At 38.8% G+C, this 23,980-nt stretch overlaps 1 protein-coding gene across 1 annotated transcript in view; it reads left to right on the top strand.

Annotated features, from left to right (window-relative positions):
• Positions 1–23,434, top strand: part of MTTP (microsomal triglyceride transfer protein) — a 47,100-nt gene extending 23,666 nt beyond the window's left edge. The window contains exons 9-18 of the mRNA XM_022582417.2: positions 358–526; positions 1,419–1,526; positions 6,008–6,220; positions 8,362–8,573; positions 10,728–10,825; positions 10,930–11,051; positions 12,394–12,621; positions 17,948–18,072; positions 20,323–20,493; positions 21,982–23,434. Of these exons, the coding sequence (XP_022438125.1) occupies positions 358–526; positions 1,419–1,526; positions 6,008–6,220; positions 8,362–8,573; positions 10,728–10,825; positions 10,930–11,051; positions 12,394–12,621; positions 17,948–18,072; positions 20,323–20,493; positions 21,982–22,153 (1,618 nt within the window). The 3' untranslated portion in view covers positions 22,154–23,434. The remainder of the gene's footprint in view (positions 1–357; positions 527–1,418; positions 1,527–6,007; positions 6,221–8,361; positions 8,574–10,727; positions 10,826–10,929; positions 11,052–12,393; positions 12,622–17,947; positions 18,073–20,322; positions 20,494–21,981) is intronic.
• The last annotated feature ends 546 nt before the right edge of the window (positions 23,435–23,980 follow it).

The following is a 23,980-nucleotide window of genomic DNA, read 5'->3' as shown; positions in this document are numbered from 1 at the left end:
TGGGGGACCATAGCTTTTATATATGACCCATACAGAAAAGTTTGAACCTAATTTATAATATTATTTATATGATTTTATTTATAAATCTCCAAATTATATTTGGCTTAGGCTAATACAGTAAAATTAATTTGTATATTCTGATTATACATTGAGGAGAAAGAAGGGAGTTAAGGGAGAGATTTCAAATAAAAGGGGGAAGGATCTTTGGTGAAAGTCATTCATTTTTCTTTTGTTTAAATACAAAATTTTTCACTTCTTTAGGAAATGTAAACCAATGGGGTCTATGAATGGTAGCGATTCAAAATAATTTCTTAAGCACCCTAAACATTGATATCCATGACCATGCCTTTTTTGTAGACCCCAGCTGGTGGATGCTGTCACCTCTGCTCAGACCCCAGACTCATTAGATGCCATTTTGGACTTTTTGGATTTCAAAAGTGACAGTAGCATTATCCTCCAGGAGAGGTTTCTCTATGCCTGTGGATTTGCCTCCCATCCTGATGAAGAACTCCTGAGAGCCCTCGTTGTAAGTCAAATGGAAACTGCAAAAATAAAGGCTCTGGGCTGCTCTTAGGAATCTAGGCAGTAATTAAATTTGCTAGCATCAGAATACAGGCTGAAATACAGCCTTCTGATTATTCATATTCAAATTCCTTTGGACTATTTTCTTTCTGTTAATCATTAACTGTACAGTAGATTATTTCACATAGTGTCTTCTTTGTAATTCCTCTAAATAACTTAAACTATACTTTATGGAAATTTAAAGATTGTGTTCACCTATCATGTAATGTAACATAGGACAAAATTTCAGAGGGGAGAAGTCTTGATTATGCTTCAAAATTTGATTTTAAAAGATGTATTTTGACTTCAAAAATCTTCATGGTATTTGATGTACAGTACATTGTATAATGTATAATCTTATACATGTTATATACATATATATATAAGATATAATTCTTCTGATATTAAAAATTATATTGGAAGCAAAAGCTAGAGTTCTCTTGGATCCAAGGTTTAAAAACAAAAAGTGTACTTATTCACTTATGATTTAGGGGAATAGTTCATAATCTTTTTAGAAAATGGGTTTGTTTGAAAAATCTGATACCCATACATAAAATTACCCATACATAAAATTTTACAGACCATTTTTTGGATTCACTGACCCAATGAGCCCAGTCCATAAACCTCTCAGGACTTCACAGACCCACGTTAAAAATACCTGAAAGAACTCTAAGACTTTTCAACCCAAAGCTAGATAGTGAATTTGTAAGCGTCCCCAAAGCAAAATTCAGAGTTTGCAACCTAGGAACATAAAAACAATTTCCTCAGACTTTGGCTACTTTGTTTCTTTACTTAAAATATCCCTTGGAAATGTTTAAATGTTTTGGTAACCTATTTTATCCTTGTTTGGCTAATAGAGTAAGTTCAAAGGTTCCTTTGGGAGCAATGACATCAGGGAATCCGTTATGATCATCATTGGGGCCCTTGTCAGGAAGCTGTGTCAGAATGAAGGCTGCAAACTCAAAGTAAGTGCAAATCCAATCTCATTTACCGTATCTATAGTTCCAGACCAATCTATTTAACATTTACCGTGCTGCCCACCATTGGGGCAGAAATCAAATTTGTATGGTTTTTATGACATCAAAGGACTATGACTTCTTATATTTTTCAATTTCCATAATTATTTGAGTTGGCTGGTTTACTTCAGCAATCATATATCAAATATCTTGGCTAAACACAAAACTCACATATAAAAACATCCATTCAGCAGTATTTAATGAGTGTTTACTCTGTGCTAGGCATTATGCTAATGCCTTAATATAAAGATACATAAAACATTCTACCATCCTCAAAGAACTCCTAGTCTGTTTATCAAATGTAAACAGATAAATAATAATACTGAAATATAAAAAGAGTGCTCTGGGGCTTCCCTGGTGGTGCAGTGGTTAAGAATCTGCCTGCCGATGCAAGGGACATGGGTTCGAGCCCTGGTCTGGGAAGATCCCACATGCCCCAGAGCAACTAGGCCCATGTGCCACAACTACTGAGCCTGCGCTCTAGAGCCCGCAGGCCACAACTACTGAGCCCGTGTGCCACAACTACTGAGGCCCACGTGCCTAGAGCCTGTGCTCCGCAACAAGAGAAGCCACCGCAATGAGAAGCACCGCAGTGAAGAGTAACCCCCACTAACCGCAGCTAGAGAAAGCCTGCACGCAGCAACAAACACCCAACACAGACAAAAATAAATTAAAAAAAAAGAAAAAAAGAGTGCTCTGCAAATACTACAGAAGAGGCACCAAACTATTCTGCTTGGGAGTGCTGGGGAAGCTGTCACCAAAATGATAATATCAAACAGCTTAGTCTAGAAGAGGTTTTTAGGTGAAGAGATAGTTTTGTGGAATAAAGGACATTCTAGGAGAGATACAATAATGTATAAAAAAGCCCAAACTCAAAATGAGCCTTGTATGCTTGAGAACAGTGAGAAATTCTGTGGGGCTAGAGCAAAAAATATGTATGTTTGTGGGGCAGATAGGTGGGAGTGCTGATGAAGGAAAGAAGGGAAGAGAGAAGAGAGGTAGGCTGGATCTCTATTAATGGCAAGCTAAGGAGTCTCGACTTCATTCTGTAGAGAAAAGGGAGAATAATGTGGTTTTTAGGTGGTGAATGACACACGCCGATTTTTTTAACCTAGGAAGAAGCAAAATGGTATATAGACTGGGTGTCAGCTGCATTAGGGCCAGTACGATCTGATCAGAAATGTTTACAACAACCTGGGCACGAATTAATAAAGGTCTGAATTAACGTAGGTGCTGTACGGTGAGAGAAGGAGACAGATTCAAGAGCCCTTTAGGAGATAGAATCGATAGTATTTAGTGACTGATGGGATGTGGGGAATGAGAAAGAGGTGAGAATCCAGGTGACTGTTAAGCTTCCAGGTTAGGATACTAGATGTATGGTGATGTGAACCACTTAAGCAAAATTTATTATAGAACCTGGTTTGGGGGTGGGAGGAGGGTAGAGCTATTAATTTGGCTATGTTTTGGCTATGTTTGAATCCTTTGGGACACCAGGTTGCGTTGTCCAATAGGCAGATGGCCACATCCATCCGTAGCTCAGAAAAGGAGTTAGGACCAGGAATAGAGAGTGACTGAAACCTTAGGAGACAATGGGATTACCCAAGGGAGGCATATAGGGTGAGAAGGAAACAAAACAAAGGATTACATTTAAAGTTTCCTGATAATGGGACAGCCTAGTTATCACATCTTTAAAGTTACCTTATGAGTATAGCTGTAAACTATCCATCACTGTCATTCAGTTTTGTTAATGTTTTTGAGCAGCTTTTAAAAAAATGCATCTTTGAAGATAATGAGACTTGGCCACCAAATGGACCATAGCAAATGTTCAAATTTTCTTTTCAACTTTCTGCTGTGGAATACTCATCTATCTTTTGCCCATATCAAAGACATCTGGATAGAAAGAAAATGATGTATTCTAAATACACATTTAAGGCATCTGCTGGGCACACAATCCACAATACCTTACTGTGCAAAAGGTACCTGCGAAGCTATCGAGTGCTATAGCTGTTCAGCATTTACTGGCATGAAAGCCACTGCCCTATGACAGTCTAAATGGCAGCTACACAGGTCACAATGAGTACTAAACCTCTATTTCTTTTTTCTATTTGTTTTTCCTTACATTTTGATCTCCCTGTATCCTAATTTCTTTTTTCACCAAATTTATATTTGAAAAAATTCAAACCTATGGACAAGATGTAAGAATAGCACAATTCCATTAATATTTGTATACCTGCTTCATCTAGATTTGCCAGTTGTTAACGTATTATCATATTTGCATTACCTCATTCTGTTTTATTTCATTTTATATTATCTTGGTGGAACCCTTTGAGAGTAAGTTGCATGCATCTGACATTTTACCCCTAAAGACTTTTACTTCTTATTATTCGAGTGCCATTGCATCTAGGCTCTTATAATAGACAAAATACATATATTTACATTTATTAAATTGCGAGTTCATACTGCTACCTCCAGTTCTACAGGGTTCTTCCTCTCCTTCCATCATTCTGTAATTATACCCTCCTTCTCCCACAGTGAGAACCTTGGTTCTCAAGAACATTAATATCCTGATTCATTTGCTCAATCCTAAAACATGTACAAAATAATTTTGGAATTGTTACACCAACGTCATTACAAAAACCAAACTGACTTAAATAAAGTTCAAGACTTCATCACAGTCTTTTTGACCTTAGAATATATTTCACTAAAGGTATACAGTCAGAGGACTATGTTCAAACATTGTTTGGATTAATTCTTTTTTATTCTCTTCTGTTTAGTTATGTTATTACTCTGATATACATTCATGTTCATTTGCTTCTGTTTGAAATCAATTTTAGCCACCTTTCATCCTTGTCGACTTCATTTTATTTCTTGAACATATGGAATAGTAACATGATTCAAAAGTCAAGACTTTATTTTAAAAGTGTCCTCAAAGAGGTCTCATTCCCTTTCCTACCCTTCCACCCATTCTCACCTACCTTTTCTATGTAAGCGGTATCATTAGTTTTAGGTTCTCCTTTCTGTTTCTTTTTGCAACAGTAAGCAGATGTACACACACATTTTATTTCTTTTTTCTTGCACAAAATATAGCCTTCTATATACACTCTCTTGCATCTCCTTTTTTCCACTTAACAACATACCTTGGAAATCACCCCATACTGGTTCACAGAGATCTTCCTCCTTCCTTTTACAACTGTCTAGTACTCTATTGTGTGTTAAACTGAGGCACAACAGTTTATTCTCCCATGTATGGTCATTAGGTGGTTTCCACTATTTTTACTATTACAAATAATGCTTAAATGAATAATCTTAGGCACACTTTCTCTTAATTTTGGAGATATAGCTTCAGGGCCAGGGTATTGGATCAAAATGCAGATTTGTTAGCTTTTGCCAAATTATCTTCCATGGGAATTGTAGCATTTTATGCTTCCACCTGAATGCCTATTTCCCTGTAGGCTCAATAACAACGTATGTTATCAAACTTTTGTATTTTTAAAGATCAATCTGGTAGTTGAGAAATGGTATTTCTTTAATGAAATTTGAAGTTTAGCATCTTCATTCTCTTTGGGGGCCTTTTATATCTTCCCTACCCCCCATCTCTCCCATGGTGTGTGTGTGTGTGTGTGTGTGTGTGTGCACGTGTGTGTGTATCTGCAGCCTGGTTTCAGAGTTTATAAATCCTATAGATGAATTAGATCTTAGGAACCTTTACTTTACGGATGATTACTGAAGCCCCTAAAACATACGTAGCAGCAAAGGTAAAATAAGAACCTAGATGTCCCTATTTCTAATATGCTTTTCCATTAAACTGTTAACTTGCTAGTTCATAGTTTCTAGGCCAGAAAACTAAAAGGCCTTTTCTGATTAAAGAATATGTTTGAAAAGTACCTAGCGAAGTACATGCTACATAAAAGGCATTCAAGGAATGTTTTTTGAACAGTATGTCAGCATTAATCAAATTTGGAATCAAGTGGAAACAAGCACTTTTTAAACATTTAGAACAAGACCTTACAGTTGAGTGCTAAGTGCTTTCACCGAAGTTGTTACTAAGGAAAAGGTGTGTGCCACCATTTAGGCACCATCTAACCATTATTTTAGAATTTCAGTGAATGGGCAGTTTTAGGAATAATCGATCACAAGGGAATTTTAAAAATGACTTTATACATTCAGAATGTGTTTAAAAGTAAGTATGCCGATTATTAATTATACTCATTGCTTCTTAATATGTTAATGTATGTATTTTTTTAAAAAACAACACCACCTTTATCAAGCTTTACTTGTTCATTTTCATTGTGTGCCTCAGTCAGGCAACCAGTGTAAACCTTTCTAAAACCTTAGGCTGTTATCCTGGACACAAGAGTGAAGCTGATCTTACCCAAGCTTTGTTTAATATATGGTTATGCATATGTCTGATGTAGAATGTGATTTTTTAGGGAGTGGTAGAAGCCAAGAAGTTAATCTTGGGAGGACTTGAAAAAGCAGAAAAAAAGGAGGACAAAATGATGTATCTGCTGGCTCTGAAGAATGCCCGGCTTCCGGAAGGCATCCCACTCCTTCTGAAGTACGCGGAGACAGGAGAGGGGTCTATCAGCCACCTCGCCACCACCACTCTCCAGAGATATGATGCCCCTTTCATAACTGATGAGGTAAATTCTCCAAGAATGTTTGCAACATTCACAAAAGGAAAAAAGCATGCCTAATCACAAGTCAGATGCAAACTTCTCTGAAGTCACCCTATTTTTTTTTTCCAAACTAACAATCTCTCTTTCCTGTTAGAAATAACTCTTAAATTGGATTTAAGGCTATTCTGAAGCAGCCTCACAATTTTGAATAGATAATGTCCTATATCCTGAAGCATAAATATTGAAGCACATTCTCTTGTTTTATCACCAAAGGTAATAGATAATGCTAAGATATAGGAAGTCAAGAGTGTGAAAGGAAGATAAAGCAAGGGGAGCTGAATCTAAAGCTAAAAGATGAGAAACGGTCAGGCAGAAGAAAGGATATGTGTGTTGGATAGAATATGAGAAAGAAGTGGGAGTCTTTCAAGCAGGGGAAGCATATGGGTGAAGACCCACAAATGGGAAAGAGGGTGGAATATTCCAGGAAAAGAAATAAGTCCAGAATGACTGGTACATGAAAAGTTAGGGAAAATGTCTCTGCAATATGGTTATGCAGCCTGTACTTGAATGTTTCTGGTGACTAGAAGTTCAATATTTCACAAGACTTCTTCATTATTGGACAACTCACACTGTCTGATTTTTTTGCTCATATCAAGGTGATATCTTCCTTCCCGTGACTAACACTTATTTGTCTTAGTTTGGCTTCCCCTCCGGCAGGAGAATTCTACAAGTATTCGAATAGAGGCAAAGTCCTCTCTCCTCTTGGGTACCAATGCCAGTTCCTTCAGCAATTCCCTGTTAAATATGATTTCAAAATATCTTCCCCAGGATGAATTCTTGTTGTCAGTGGTCTTCTTAAAATTAATATCAAAATTCAATAAAATACTCCAAATGATAATAAAAAAAAGAAACAAATTCTTTTCTGAAATATCTTTACTTCCACAAGTTTTAAGATGCTCTTAAATTTTTTGACACTGGAATAACCTGGCTTAAGCACTACCATGTTGGTTCCTACAGCTGCATTTTCAGGAAGCCATCCAAACTATACTTTTTTTTAGGGCAGAGAATGTTTATAAAGTGTAAGATAAACTGCCTGCTGAGAATGATGTTCCCGGTTTGCAACCATGTTTTGTGTCCAAGTTGATAAGCTGTAAAGTGTGGCAATTAGGGTCATGAGTTTTTGAGATAGACAGACCAACATATGGATTCTGACTCTGTCCCTTCCTAGTTGTTTTTGCTTAGGTGATTCTTAATTCCTATATACCTGACAACAAGGTCAACATTTGCGGGAGGTAGAAAAAGACAGAGGAAAGTAGAACTGAAAGAAATATTTATAAATGCCTAGTACAGAACCCCAAGCACTGCATATTGTTAGGCAATGCTAGTGACCAATGAAATTATTTGTTGCCGCAGAATGTAATTATTTTGGCAAATTTTCTTTTGTGTTAGTGTTTTGTTGAAAGAAGAAAATCCTCTAATATGACTTATGGACTTTAGGTGATAATGATGTATCAATATAGATTCATCAAATGTAACAAATGTACCACTGAGATGCAGGATGTTATACAGGAGGAGGTTGTATGTTGGGGGGGAGAGGGGAGGCACGTGGAGCACGAGGTATATAGGAATTCTATACTTTAAGCTTAATTTTGCTGTGAACCTAAAATTGCTCTAAAAAATAAAAAGTCTATTAATTAAAAAGAAGAAGGGAAAATTCTGAGGTACCTCATTGTAAGGAAATGTAAGTTCATATAGCCATCTCTCTCCAGAGCCCCTTTGCCATGTGGCAGTAGTGTCTTTGAAAATTCTGTGGTTGTTAGGGAATACCATGATATGCTGCTATAACAAACAAGACTCAAAAATCTCAGCTTCTCATCCACTCTATGGCTAAAGTAGGTAAAAGAAAATGTGGCCCTGAGCTCACTACCATAGTAGAAGAGAGAGAGGGATAAGATACACCAGCTCTTAACTGCGTTGGCCCAGAAGTTACCCACAGTGGTTCCGTTCATGGTCCATTAGCCAGAACTATGACCCCAACATAATTGCAAAAGAATATGGGAAATATTGGAACACATGTCTATTTTATGAGCGTTAACTCTTCCTGCCCGATATCAATTTAAAAAATCTAGATGCGCACTAACTAAGCTTGAACATCTTACAAACAGGTGAAGAAGACTATGAACAGGATATACCACCAGAATCATAAAGTTCATGAAAAGACTGTGCGCACTACTGCAGCTGCCATCATTTTAAATAACAATCCATCCTACATGGAAGTAAAAAACATCCTCCTCTCTATTGGGGAGCTTCCCAAAGAAATGAATAAATACATGCTCTCCATTGTCCAAGACATCCTACGTTTTGAAATGCCTGCAAGGTATGAAGCAGTGCCCCGTCTCTGCTTATCCAAGCTTATTTGTATATTGATGTGGTACATGTGTGGCTAATAATAATGGTGTGGTCTTTATGCTGGGTTATGTTGCATAAAACCAGAGAGTTTGCCAAAACTATTTGGAGGGCCAGATTAAACAACTTCACTTTGGCACTGTGATTTGGAATTCTGGGTATGATTTTTTTACTCTAGGTCTCCCGTTAGGTCTGGTAACATCATATTGCCAAATGTTAGCAATGTTTTAAAATCCAACTGTATTTTCAGTAGGACTATTTTTATAACTAGCATCATAAAATGAGGTAGGTTCCCACCAAATGGTCTTTCATCTTAACTTTCCAAATGTTAGGAATCTTTGAAGCCTCATTTATCACAGGTTAAATGAATTTACCATTTGAGTTTAAAACCTTAGACAAGACCCATGCTTTAGGACTATTCAAAGTATGAAGAATGGAATCAGCAGACTTCATTGCTCTCAGTTACTCATTGGAATCATCTTCCTTCCAGTTCCCAAGTCTCTTCTCCCAAATTCACTGCTGTCCCTTTTCCTCACTGAAATCAGAGGGCCAGGGAAGGAATCTCCATTTCCCCTGAGTTACATGCCGAGCACTGCCTTCAGGAAGGATCATGTTTGAGTGTTCCCAGTTGAAAAGGGAAACAGACATGGGGGGAGGGTGGGAAATAGGTAAGGAGAAAGGAAATGGAAAAAAAGGCAGTAAAGATCGAAGGAAAGAAACAAGGAGTAAGACTGAAGGAAAAAGAAACAGGAGGAGTAAGTACAGACAAAGGAGCAGGGCAAGTAAGGAAGCAGGGGGAAGCAGATCAGAGATGCAGAAAAGAAACGAATTCTCTCTGCAGCCATGTGTGCCTGGTCAAATGGATTTGATTTCTCCTTCTATTGCTTTGCTTTTGTGAGACTCTGTGGGGGAGATCCTGGGTGTATTTGCTGCCATTGTCTTGTGAACCTAGTGATTCAGGGGACAGTAAAGAGGAAGCAGCGGGGTAGAGAGCAGCCTGGGAAACATGAGGAAGCCATCGCGAACGGGGCAGGTCAGATTCTCAAAACTGAAAGCATCAGAGTTGGAAGGGACTTGAGAGGCCCCCTCGCTTGCTATCTCTCTCCAGTGAGGGGGTCTAGTCTCCTGGCAGGTGGTGTCCAGACTTTGCTTGCACCTCTCCAGTGGTGGGAGGTTCACCACCTCTGAGGGAACTTGTGTCATCATTTAGAGACTCTCTCCATTACTGCTTTGCATAACTGAAATCTTCTATTGGCCCAGATTTTATTCCTGAAGCAAAGTGGAAGAGATCTAATCATTCAGCCACATGCAGGCCCTTTGAATATTTGAGGACTACTCTTCATCTTTCCTTTTTCAGGCTAAAATCTTATAATCTAGTGATACTGGGGGAAAAACCTATAAGATAACCATTCTTCCTCTCAGTGATGTTCTACCTCAGAACTAGGTCCAGATTTCTTTGGTTGATTATTTTGATTTCGTTTTTGCTGAGTTGTTGTAATTTTATTATTACTGATATGATTAGTGTTAAGTAGTCAGGAATGGAAATACCTCAACACTGATTAGTTAAGTAGATAAAATAGAGGTATGGGGTCAGGTTTAAGACTTACTTTAGAGGAGACTATTGGGTTTTACTGATATGTTTCTTTAAGTGAAAACTACACAGATATAAAAGAAATTCCTGGGAATTTGCTGTTATATATCATTAGCCAGTGATAACATTAGAGGGTGTAGGAAAACATTTAAAGAAATATTGGGCAACCTCTCCAGTTTGGTACAACTTTCCTTAAAAGTATATACTATTTAACAATAGAACCACGATGATTCAAAGAACATGTGTTTTCCACTCCTGAGGTGTGTCCATCAGTCAGCTTAAGCCATCTCATAGCTGGCTGAACTCGCCTTGCTGTCATTTTGATACCAAACTGAATTTCAAATATCCGAGGAATGGAGGGGAAAGCCCTCATCCTGATGCTGGCACTCCAGCTGGCACCTCCCCAGTTTTGGAGTGGCATGAGGAAAATTTGGCCCCCTCTTCTTTCCACTGAGGATTTGGGTTCTTTCCAAATCTGACTTGGGAAACAGCCATTACCACGAATGTGCAGCTTTTTCCTTTTACGTGTTACAGCAAAATGGTCCGTCGAGTTCTGAAGGAAATGTTTGCTCATAATTATGACCGTTTCTCCAAGAGTGGATCCTCTTCTGCCTATACTGGCTACATAGAACGTACGTAACCCAAAAAGGGGTTCTCCCTCCCTGCTCCGTCCCCTGCTCGGTATTGCTGGAACTGTGGTTAAATTACAGGTTGTTGGTTTTTTTTTTGTCCTCAGGTAGTCCCCATTCGGCATCTACTTACAGCCTTGACATTCTTTACTCTGGTTCTGGTATTCTAAGGAGAAGTAACCTGAACATCTTTCAGTACGTTAGGAAAAATCCTCTTCATAGTATTCAGGTATCTCATTTTTCATTAATTTTGCTTATTAAAGTATGTAAGAGGTTAGTGTGCAGTAAAATAGAATATATACTAATGATAACACTATAGAACGCATAAATTCATGGTGGATCTAGGCTGTACGGTTTACAGTCCCAGAGAGAGTTTCCACATGAACTTGAAAACTTAGGTGTTTTGAGTCACTGGACTTGCCAAACATCCATAGTTTTTTCAAAGGTACACATAGTCACAAAATTGAAGTCATGCCAGTATTTCTCATGTATGTTTTAAAAACTGTTTTTATCCATAGATATATTCCTTGGAGCTCCAGATATTTAGTTATAGAATACATTTCCTTCTCTTGGTGTTTCTATGAAGAGACTGATTCCCCATAATAAAAGCTTTCATGATAGAATATGGTTCTCCAAAGAGTCAATCTATATTTTTTCAATATTGCTAAGAGAGAAAAGAATAAAGTGTAGGCATTTGACAACTGGCTGACTTCCATCCCTTTAGTTTTACCCCAAATGTGGTGACAATCTCTAAAGGCTTCCTAATTGTGAAATATACTTTCTTTATAGTTTTTATGCATATCAAACTATAGCCTTCTCAATAAGCTCATTTAAGCTTTAAAAATGATGCAATGTATATAAACTTGAGTTCTTATCAATATTGTATTACTACACCTTTGGTAGGACTCTAGTTAGGATACCATGCTTTCTGTCCTGAGGAATCACCATCTGTTTTCTGATACGCATTCTGAAATGCCAAATGCCCAGTGGCTAAGGTGCTGGGCGTGGAGGACAGAGAATCTGTGGGATTCCTGTGTGTGGCAGAGATCAGGATGTGAGGCTCCTCATAGCGTTCATCATCTTTTCTTTTACTGGAGAAAGTTTTATGTGGAAAGATGTGAGTCATGGCTTAGAGAGTTCCACATCCTCTCGTAGGGCAGACTGTCCCAACACTTCTCCGCCTCATTTTAGGGGCTCTACAAGATAGCCGATTCACCATGTACGACAGTTCTGCAGAGACTGAGTCTCTAGGATGACGCCATTAAATGGAAAGCTCATGGTCATTGCAGTCAGACAGAAGGGGTTTGAGACTTACCTCTGCCATTTGAGCTTTTTTTTTGGCCTCATCTGCAAAATGGATACAATCATATGAACCTCAAAGGGTGGCTGTGAGGATTAAATGAAGAAAACGAACTCATATTCAGGCCTGGAGTTGTTTTTGTTTTGTTTTTGCCTAGCAACTGCAAATGTTTGAGTTTTTGACCCCCGGGAAAGTTCTAGTTGTCAACTCATCATCACGTACAGAACAGGCATGGAGCTAGTGTCATGAATGCTATATCCATTTTCTCTAGGTGGTCATTGAAGCCCAAGGACTGGAGACCTTAATTGCAGCCACTCCCGATGAAGGAGAGGAGAACCTTGACTCCTATGCTGGCTTGTCAGCCCTCCTCTTTGATGTTCAGCTCAGACCTGTCACTTTTTTCAACGGATACAGTGATTTGATGGCCAAAATGCTGTCAGCAACTAGCGACCCCATGAGTGTGGTGAAAGGACTTATTCTGCTAATAGATCATTCCCAGGTAATTCATTCTGCAACTGTTTACTGAATGTACCAGGCATGCTTTAAATGTACCCCATGCTTGGAGGATACAAGACAAAGTTCAACCCACCTTGGAACTCACATTCAAAGCATTTGAACCTCTTGGTATTATTGCCCTTTCTCTTTTTCTCTTTTGCTACAGGTAAATGTGTTTTCTTTTGTCTGTATTATCTGATTAAGACATCTTTTCACTGTTGAGGCAAAAGAAGAAGTACTCAACATAATATGAGTATAATATAATGTCATTTATAGCTCCATAGAACTAAAAGGTGGGGGTGGGGAGTAACTGATGTGAACAGAGACAAGAAATTATGGAGAAAGTAACCTAGGATTCAACAGAGAAGAGATGGCCTTATCTCTTCACTTGGCTTTCCTGGGCACAAGGGCTTAGATGATATTTTTTTCTGAAGGCAAGAGCTAAACTACATGGCTTCATAGTTACTGATGACATTTGTCACGACAACAATGGTAAGATCCAAATAGTGCATCATCCCTGCCAAGTTCATAGAGACACAAGCAACCACTGACACCAACCACACGTTTAATGGAGACTCTGCCCCAAATTCGCATGTTCACAGAAGCTTACAAAGGTTCACCCATTGTTAAAGAGGAGGATTACTTTCATTCACTTGACCTGCATTCTTCAGAATAGTTTTCAGTTTGCTTCACCCCTAAATCTTACATTACTGTACTAAGGTACGACAATACTGTATTCTGTGTGGTAAGATTCAGGTGACCAGGTGACTGTGAGATGGGAGTGGGCTGCCTCATGGAATTTTTTGAGAAACAGAAAAGGGTTAATCTGAATAACCTTTGAGTTTGAGTGTTTGATGCTTAAAATTTTTTTCTTTAATGGCTTGACATTTCCTGCCTTACTAAGCATAGCAATATAAAAATGGAATATTTGCTAAAAAAGGATCTTATGGGAAATCCTTAAAGTGATCACTTGCACTCTGATTTATATTTATTAAATTAAAATTTAAAATTTACAGACTATAGGACTTGCTTGGGAAGTTTGCTTTTGTGGTTTAATAAATTCATAAGTAATAGCCTAGTTTTGACTTTTGCCTTCACTACTTACTTTCTGTGTGTTCTTGGGCGGTTACTTAATAGCTTTAAACCAGGATTTGCTACTCATAAAGTGAGGCATCTGGAACAGATGATTCACAGTTTTTAACAGCTTTGTTCTTTGCCGGATAATTTGAGGATCTTGATTTGTTGGATTCTGGTTATGAAATCATAGATTTTAAGATCTGGGAGTGACCTTAAATATCAGATTTACTAAAACTCCACCAAAACATCATTGGTTGAAGCTAGATGCTAATTCCCTATCTTTATTATTCCTCATAACAGTTCAGGATAGCTGTATATAACAAAAGAAGCCAGTTTGGGGTAGCTTAACCAAATCGTTTGATTTTTATCATGTTACAAGTATTTGAAAGTAGGTAATCCAGGATTGATATGGAAACCCTAAGATATTGTTAGGATCCAGACTCGTTTTCCTCAGGTTGGCCATCTTTACTTGTGGTTTTCAACCTCATGCTTGTCACCTCATGATTATCAGCTGGCTGCTGCACTTCCAGCACTAATTCCTCATTCCAGGAAGGAAGAGAGAAGGGTAAGGTGCAGCAGAGTCTGAGACTCTTTTTCAAGAACTGTCCTGCAAATACTAACTATTTCTACAAAAGATAAGCATCTACAAAAAGAAGTCCTTTTTTATTGACCCAAACTGTGCCATATGGATATCTCTAGCTGCAAGAGAAGCTAGTAAATATAGTTTTTCAATGGTTGTATTGACACTCTGAACAAAACTGTGTTTCTGTTGATATGAATGAAAAGAAGGACAACCAGCAATGCGTTTCATGCCCCTTAATCCTCAAAGTCACAGAAGAAAAATTGTTCTCAAATTATATTATAATTTTACACTGCATTTTTCCATTGAAGTATTACCTCTGGAGAGATGTATTCTTAATGAAAGAATCTCTGAAGAAGGCATGAGAGTGCTGAGAAAGTAGTCCACATTTTAAGATGCAGGAATAATAACAGTTCAGTACCACCTGTACGTACTCACCTACCCAACAGCAACGCCTAATAGTCTGAATGGGGGTATAAATCTTGATGCAAAGATAAGTAATAACCTAGGTCAGGGTTGGCAAACTTTTATGTAAAGGGCAGAAAGTAAATAGTTCAGACTCTGTGAGACATATGGTCTCTGTTGAACTACTCAGCTCTGCCACTGTAGAGTGAAAATAGCCATAAGTGATATATTAACATATGAGCATGGCAGTGTTCCAGTAAAATTTTATTTACAAAAATAGCCAGTGGGCGAGATTTGCCTGCAGGCCATAGTTTGCCAACCCCTGATCTAGATTTATCTTGCATGATTTTTGTCTTCATTAAGCTAGGGCACTGCAGGCATATTCTAAGAGAAAGATCTTCCCTTAGTTATTGAACATAGCCCAATGCCAGTGTAATTTAGATTGGAGTATTTGGCAGATCTGGGTTTATTATACAAATATGCTGTTCGAGTCTCCCTGGCTCTGCAGAGCACTCCAGTAATGCCATCCTAGCTTCAGGGGCACATACCACTCTAGGTCAAGTGCTGACACTGAAGGAAATTTTGGCAGTGGATGACCGGTCACAAACGCCAGGGCAGATGAAATTACTCTGTGCTTACTCTCTCGCTCTCTTTTTGCAGCTAGCTGGATCACTCTTCAGAGAAGGATGTCTCATAAAGTCAGATTAACAGGGGGATCCTCTTTAGCCAGCAAAGAACATATTTTCCTGAATGGGAGCAATGGGATGAGTTGTCAAAATATCAGTGTCTGAGCTCTAAGAAACACCTTTAGGCCCAAAAGTAAAAGATCAAAGGGGTCACATTAGCTACAAATACAAAGCTCCAGTATCTTATTCTTCTGGTTCATAAACAAGAATTTAAATAAATATGTCCTCTTGGTGAAACAAGGACATAAGCCTATGCTTTATCTTTTTTGCAATATTTCTCAGAACAGGCTTCCTTGCACACTAGGAGACAAATGACAGTTATGATTCCTGCTAGCCTTATGATTCCTGCTAGCCATGCATGTATGGTAGTAGAAAAGTCTCCCCACGAGAGACAGTCTGGGTGTTCATTCTAGCTCCACATGCAGCCTCCAAGCCTAATTTTTCTTTTCAGTCTTCAGATATAATGCCCACCATAGAAGATTTGTATGGGAATTAAATGAGATACAAAATGTAGAGCTTTGGGGGCACAGTAGGTGCTCAAAAGCTGTTAGTTCTACTTATTTGACACCCCTCAAAAATTAGAACCACTGCACTATGTGGTTTAGTCACTTTCACGAAGGAAAGAGTGGTTTGTCCTTCTACAGGGGTCAGTGGCCTGTCCTTCTATTGCGGGGGGGGGCAAATAAATTCCTGTGTGATATGCATAAGAATTCTTCCATGATCCCTTTGCAGGAGAGAAGTGGAATATTCCCAGAAAGCCAAGGCACTCCTCAAAACCCACAATGCAGTGGAAATACTCTCTCCCCACAAAAGGCACCTTGTTTTATAGCCGTGAAATGTTCTTTTCCATGGCAGTTGGTGTGTTTTGACATCCACGTAATGTATGGTCAGTGGGAAGGCTAAAGTCCACATCACAGACCTCTGCCGAGTTAGGTGGACTAAGAAGATTATAGTTTTCAAATGGGGAATAGAGAATATGATCCAAATAAGGAAGTACTTTTGAGGCAGGGCATACAGTAGGGCCAATTTGGAAACAATGACAGTAACAGTGCAAGTGCAGAACTCACATCTTGGTTCTGCAGTTCATGGGCATAGGTTACAATTGGGACATGATTATCGTGGTTTTCTCAGGATAATTTGTCTTCCTTCATATCAGTTATGATGCCTGAGGTTAACCCCTGCATCCCACCACCACCACATTTTGTTCTGGACCTAACGTAGCAGTAAGTATCCTTAGGGCTGTCTCCTAATGCGGCCTGAGCTCTGTGTTGAGAGTCTCATGCTTTCGTCCAAGTGTCTTTCAGACTGAAGGTAGTTTCATGCCACAATCAGACTTTTCTAGTAAACCAAGTTCTACGATTGAGATTTCTCGCCACATTTTTTTGAAAGTTGGAGAAAATTCAGGGAGATCGATGATCAACACAGTACTTTCTAGGAAGTGAAATTGCGGCATTAATAGTTGGTGAAAGCATGGCTTATTTAGTCTGAATAGGGCAGTTACGTAAAGAAGTTAGTCATGCTGCCAGTTGCTGTGGACCTAAGATCTTTGGAGGAATATCAAAATTAAATGTACTGAGCCTTTTTCCCAGAACTGTTATCATTTCAAACACTGTCCCAAGGCAATCTGATTCCAATCCAGCTGGAGAATTTTTCAGCCAACATCACCCCATCTAATGTACATAGAATTGCAAGACTTAAAGGGTAAATGCTGGCAAACAGCATAAAACAATGGTTTTCAGACAACTACAAAATTACTGAGGATGGACTATGTTCGTAAATGAGTACTGTCCCTCTGGAATATGCCGTGGAGTTCATGTTGGTCTTGTTTGTTATCTTGATGTCATTCCAAATGTCAAACAACAGGATATTATGGCTTAGTTAAGTTGCCTAGCTTTCCTTTCCTAGGCAATTCCTGGAACTTGTATACTGCACCGGCAGTTTTGATCCTGCCTTTCATTTACCAGCAGGATGCAGTTTACTATATTTGACACAGCACCTAACTACAAAAGTGCTAAAGGACTTCAAGAGATCATCTATCCCAAACCCTCACCCCGCACTCCAAAGCCACACTGGATTTCTGATGGATATGCTTTCATTTTCCCTAGTCTTGTGGTTCTCAAATTTAGGTGCAACAGAAGCACATGAGGGCTTATTAAAACACAGAGTTCTGGGCACCACCCTCAGAGTTTCTAATTCAGTAGGTATGGGGCTTCCATTCCTAACAAGTTCCCTGGATGCTCATGTTATTTGTCAGGGAACCACACTTTGAGAACCATTGCCCCTCCCAAAGTGAGGCAAAGATTGAAAGAAAGCACCCTTGTCAATTGACACTTCACTTCTTTAGTATTTTAATTGACTAAATAATTTAGCAAATCAATAATCTACTTCCGTGATCAAGGTTAGGATGTGTTTCCAAGCCTAGAGAAAGACTTCAATGTTAACACAACTCAAATGGTATTACCTACAGCCGGAGGTTGAATGTGCCTTTGGAAAGGGGCTGGCTACATTGTGCCCCTCCCCCTCCCCTCCTCCTTCTTCTAATTCTTCTTCTTCTCACTGTTATTCTATATCTTTGTTTCTAGGAGCTTCAGTTGCAGTCTGGACTGAAGGCAAATATGGATGTGCAGGGTGGTCTGGCTATTGATATTTCAGGTTCAATGGAGTTTAGCCTGTGGTATCGTGAGTCTAAGACCCGAGTGAAAAATCGGTAAGCATATGTAAAGAACCACAGAGATAAAGTTTTTTTTAAATTTTATTGAAATATAGTTGAGTTAATTTCTGCTGTACAGCAAAGTGATTCAGTTATACATATATATAGTTCTTTTCCGTATTCTTTTCCATTATGGTTTATCACAAGATATTGAATATACGGTGCTATGCAGTAGGACCTTGTTGTTTATCCATTCTCTATATAATCGTTTGCATCTGCTAATCCCAAACTCCCAGTCCACCCCTCCCCCACCCCCTCTCCCTCTTGGCAACCACAAGTCTGTTCTCTATATGCAGAGATATGTTTTCGGAATTGTTTAACTTTCCGACTTCTTGAAATCTATGCTTTCTGTTAGTAATCATTAAATCGTAGAGTAGGGAGTAACCATGGGAAGTCATTCTTTCCCTAGCTTCTTATGAGCAGCTAGGTACCTAATATGACTCAGCCAAGGATCTCTTCGCTTTTAAAGACATCCACGGACAGCTTGCACAGTGGATGAGATGTTCATCTTCTCTTGGTAGTTGACAATGCTGTCAGAAGACTTTACTTTTAAGCAATTTTTTTTAGCTTATACCTCTCGTTGGGATTTAAAATCTTTCCTCTTTTGCTATCTTCAGTGGAGAAAAATAAAAAGATGATCACTTTTGTGAGAATCTAAGTCTTAAACATTGAGTCCTTAAGTGTTTCTATTAGTGTTCATTTTTCTAAACAGAATTTTCTCTGCTCTTTTTGCTTTTCTAATTGACCCATCAGATCAAATGAAAGTGTTTTATTTTGAACTTAAAACAATGTCTTTGAACCAATGTGATTGAACTTAAAACAATGTCTTTGAACCAATGTGATAATCAAAAGAATTATTCTTCTGTTTGTTGTAATACTGAGGAAAAGAACATGAAAATGCAATTGATTTTTACTTTTTGGATATTTAAAAATACAGTGGGGCAGAGGTGAGATAGGAGTGCTAAAATTAGATTTTTAGTTTATTTTGAACAATGGATGAAGGAATTGAGAAAAATCAGAAGGTGGCACATTTAACATGAAAGGTGACCCTCGGTGTTACTAAAAGGAACCAAAGAATGAGAAATGGGAGAGGCTTTCAGAGTGATAAGCAATATAATTTAGGGCTTCCCACTGCATCAGTCATCTTGGTCATCTTTTTGATGTATTTTCTAGACAGAAGTTTACCCAAATTAAACTGAACTGAATTATTTTCAGAAGGAAATCAACAACAGCTACAACAAAAATTTCTGGCTTTTTAAAAGAGACACGGTATCCCTAAGTATCTGCCAGTGTCCACATTATAGCCAATTCATCTTCAATTTTCCATTTGTTCATTTAAAAAATATCTCTTAAGCCTTTGTTGAGTGTAAGATATTAGAAGGTATTCAGGGATTTAATGAATTCAGGGAAAAGGATTCAGGGATTTAAATGATACCACCTCTGACCTACTTTTACACTGGCAGTAGCAGCAGGTGTGCTGTGAGAAGCACAGCAAAAATTAGTAGCCTATTAAAAGAGCACGAACGTACAGCTCTGATTTCATCTAAAGTCTGCAATTAAATTAGAGTAGTCCTAGAGGTAAGCCTTCTACTAGGATTGTTTATCCTCTTCATTTTCATCCAAGCCTCTATCCTAGTCAATCCAATCTGTCTAGGTGATCACTGGAGAACCTATGATATCTGTCCTTTCTGGGGCACCCAATATACATGCTGTAGGAATGGTTCTTTGTGATACTGTATTTTTCAAATATCTTGGCAACCATAGACTTCTGTCATCAGAGACCCTTTGGAGAAAGGAATGAAATGGAATTGAGGTAGCTACATAGAAGCCAACAGAGAGATAGTTACCAAGAAAATTGTTGTAAACATCAACTGTCTTCTGGGTGAGCTTATACTTTGTTTTAAGATAACACAGGTATTTCTGACTTCCTGATAGGACCAGGTCCCAGGCATGTTTTCATCATGGCTCTTGGTATGCCCATACCAAACATTAATGCCTGATAGACATTTCATTCCCACATCTAGAATTGAAGGCTGGGGGAGGACTCAGGAGTAGGGCAAAACTTCACTGCCCAATTGCTGGGACAAACCAGTTCCTGGTTACCAACAGAATTCTAAGCACATTTAGGTCACCTACTAGTCCCTTAAGTGTTTCTTTCCAGTTATCAGCATGAGAAATTCAGACCCTGTGGTCTGTTAGTTCAGCTCAGTTAAATGTGATTAACAGCTTATTTTGTTCAATTCTTAGGGTAACTGTGGTAATAACTGGTGACATCACAGTGGACTCCTCTTTTGTGAAAACTGGCCTGGAAGTTGGTGTGGAAACAGAAGCAGGCTTGGAGTTTATCTCCACGGTGCAGTTTTCTCAGTACCCCTTCTTAGTGTGCCTGCAGATGGACAAGGATGGCATTCCGTACAGGTAAGAAGCAGTGCTTATGGAATGTTCCAGGGCCAGCCCCAGTTCAGCAGGAACTTGCACCCAGTTTTGAGCATTCCGTTACAGAAATTAAAGGAAAATGGTAAAAACCCAGCGAAACATGCCTTTTCTTTAAATGAGTAAAAGAATAATTGATAAGGCTAAAAAAAAGTTAGTTTCTAGGATACCAAGAAACTGTAATGACTAGTTCATTTGATTCTGGAGATAATATCATATTCTAGCCCAGAAATAATTTATCAAGGCAACAAAGGGATTTGATTTACCATAAGAATTGCCACACAGTTTCAGCAAAAACACTAGATGCATGTTTACTATCAGCTATCTTCACAGTTGTCTCTTGGACAGAAAGTTCAAGACAGAACATCTGACAATCATTTACTGTGGTTTGAGAGCCCAAATGAATCACAATTTTTAGGTAATCCATACAACAGCAACTTGACCTGGTTTAAGTTTTGGCTCAAGCTTAAGATTTTGGGATTTTGAATTTAAAAAAAAAAAAAGGCTTTTAGTAGACTACTTAGTGTCCCAGAAACTAAATATATAACTGTCCATGTAGTTTTCCCAACACCTTATCCACTCTAGAGCTTTTCATTTACACTGTGCCCTTTGAATTTTGTAACAATTATTCTAATAATACTATAGTGAGGAAGTAGGATGCTTCGGGTCTAGGGAGCACTGACTTTTCTGTAGTGGGTGTAGAGGTCGCCTTGACATGCACGCTTAACCATGAAGGGAATCTGTATACTTAAAACAGAGAACCATGTTTTACATTATCTCCTTTGATAAGTAGGGCAGAGTTAAGCACCTTCTTTCTTTATTTTTTTAATTTCATGATCCATGTAATGAATGCTAGATGATGTAAGTACAAATATGAACAGGTTATGTTTTTACAGAAGAAAAGATTGTAGATTATAGTACATTAAGCTGTTGCTAATTTATTAACCTATGTCTAGAATAAACCTCCATTAATACATTTTAGAAAATCAACCTTCCAATGGTCAAAATGCAGTGACCAGCAGCCCAGGTACAAGGCTAACTGGTTAGGTTCCACATTTCACTTGGGCCAGGGCTCTGGGGATGTTTCCCTGTCAGCATTCTCAGCTTAAATCCAGTTGGATTTGCTCCTTTCTCAAAAGGGGAATGCTCCAGAGGTGGGGCTCCTGGAATGAGGGTGGGGGACATAGCAAGGCCTACAAAGCTTAGCAGCCTCTGCAGAAAGCTGCGAGACATTTGGTCCTTCATTCCAGAAGAATGAGTAACAGCACTCCCGTATCCCAGGCGTGTGAAGAGAAACGCGAAGAAAAAAATCACCCCATTCGTGGGAACGAAAGCTAGTCGTCTTTGGTACTCACATCCTTTCTCAAATGGCTTTGAAACAGAAGCTTCAAGTGTTCACTCAATAACTTGGCTCTGACGGGGGTGGGGTGACTTTAATATGTGTGTAATTTTGTTATTATTGTTATTATGCAGGCAATTTGAGACAAAGTATGAAAGGCTGTCCACAGGCAGAGGTTATGTCTCTCGGAAGAGAAAAGAAAGCCTAGTAGCGGGATCTGAATTCCCGCTGCACCAAGAGAACTCTGAGATGTGCAAGGCGGTGTTTCCTCCTCAACCAGAGAGTAGATCCAGCAGTTGGTTTTGAAACTGATGGGGCTCTTTCACTGGAATCCACCTCCCCGGAAGGGATACGATGTGACGTGCCTAAGTACTTGCTCTCTGAGAGCACAGTGTTTACATATTTACCTGTATTTAAGAGTTTTTTTAAAAAACAGTGAAAAACCTCACATAATTAAGCTTGGGCCTGAATCATTCAGTACTACCTACAGTGTCATTTTGAGCCAACCTATGTGACACTTTTAGTAGCCTTCTTAGTTTCATTGTATCTCTCTCAAATCACATTTAGTACTATGAAAATAGTTCTTCCCTAAGAAGAAACTATTGTTTGTAAAAAATAAGACACACAGACACACATTCAGGAGAGCACAATTTTGTTTCAACAATTTTCAATCAATGTATATGAAGCCCTTGGTAGAACCTTACACAGCTTGTTTCTACGAAACATGCCCAATCAGGAAAAAACAGACCTTTTTTTCTTGGAGAGGGGAGCATGGAGGAAAGGGATAAGACTTTTAATGGCTTTTGGCAGCCATCTTCAAGAATTAATATTTATCTCTTCTGTTAGTTTTATTGAGTATTGAGGTAGGAGGCACGCAGAATGAACACATACCATCTCTCCTTTCTGCTGGCCACATAGTCAGATCGCTAGAAGAAAGCTAGTGAGCCCTCTGCCTTCTGCCTTACAAAAATGCCGGACTCAGCATATCAGAATTAGAAATATTAATTTCAGGAACTCCATTTGATTTTTTCTTGTGCTGTATCTCTTTGAGACTATAATGTGGTTCACTGTCCTTTATAAGGGACATCCTCAAATAGTCATCATTTTATTTTTCACTCAACTGTTTTGTGGTGGAAGTCCCAGTCTGTTGGACTGCAGTCTACAAAAGCCAGAATGGCCGAGAGAATTTAATAATGCTTTGAGAACCTGATGGGTTTGGACTTCTAAAAAATGAAATCAAGAAAAGAGTGTCTCTATTTGTACAAATTAAAAGAGCCACGTTAACCATTTTCAAATATTTACTGACAAAACAGATACATGTTTTGATAGCGACAGGCCCAAAACAGATAACAGGTGCTCACTTGTCCATTAAACACACACACACACACACACACATGCACACACACACGCGCACACACACACGGGAAATTTAGCTAGCCCGCCACTAGTTGTAAATTTAAAATGATGTGTGATGAAATAAATATGTGGAATTCCTATTGAATTGCTTTTGTCTTCCATATTTCTCTGTTCCTGCCACTTTCTGAGCCCAGACACATATACAGCTAAGCCTCTGAAGCTCTACAGAACAGGCCAGATGCTCTAATAGGTGGTCAGAGCCCTTTGGAAAATACGCTATTGGAAATAGCAGCAGAAGCAGTCAGAAGCTCTTTAGGACCGGCAAGCTTAAAAACAAGCTCTAAGCCCAGTTTTTATAAAGCTCTGGACCTGCACACGTATTGTTATGTTATTGAGAAGACAAAAAGGAATAAAAACAGGAGGGTTTCGGGGGTACTCTTGGTGGTAGTGGCATTGGCCTTGGAGGAAGCGCTCTGTAGAGATACTCATGCTGCAGCAAAAGCAAGTTGATCCAGGGCACTGAGCTGGAAGATGCTGTGGGCTAAGGAACCTCATCCATGTGACACTTAGTAAATCACAGCTGCTTCTGTGATAATAACTTACTTAGCACATAAAATAATAGCTTACTTAAGAGTGATGACTGCAGGGTCATGGATATTACTGTTATGCCATTTCCCAACTGCTTATCTGCCTGGCGGAGTCAAATATGGCCACTTATTCGGAGACTGGATGGTACCTACCAACTCTAACATGCTCCAAAGAAAAAAGAAACCTGAA

Source organism: Delphinapterus leucas, chromosome 5 (genome assembly GCF_059928025.1).
Source record: "Delphinapterus leucas isolate spDelLeu-1000000601 "Yukka" chromosome 5, BTC_Dleu_Yukka2, whole genome shotgun sequence".
In the NCBI taxonomy this organism is placed as follows: Eukaryota; Metazoa; Chordata; class Mammalia; order Artiodactyla; family Monodontidae; genus Delphinapterus; species Delphinapterus leucas.
This window is presented reverse-complemented; position numbering and strand designations above follow the sequence as displayed.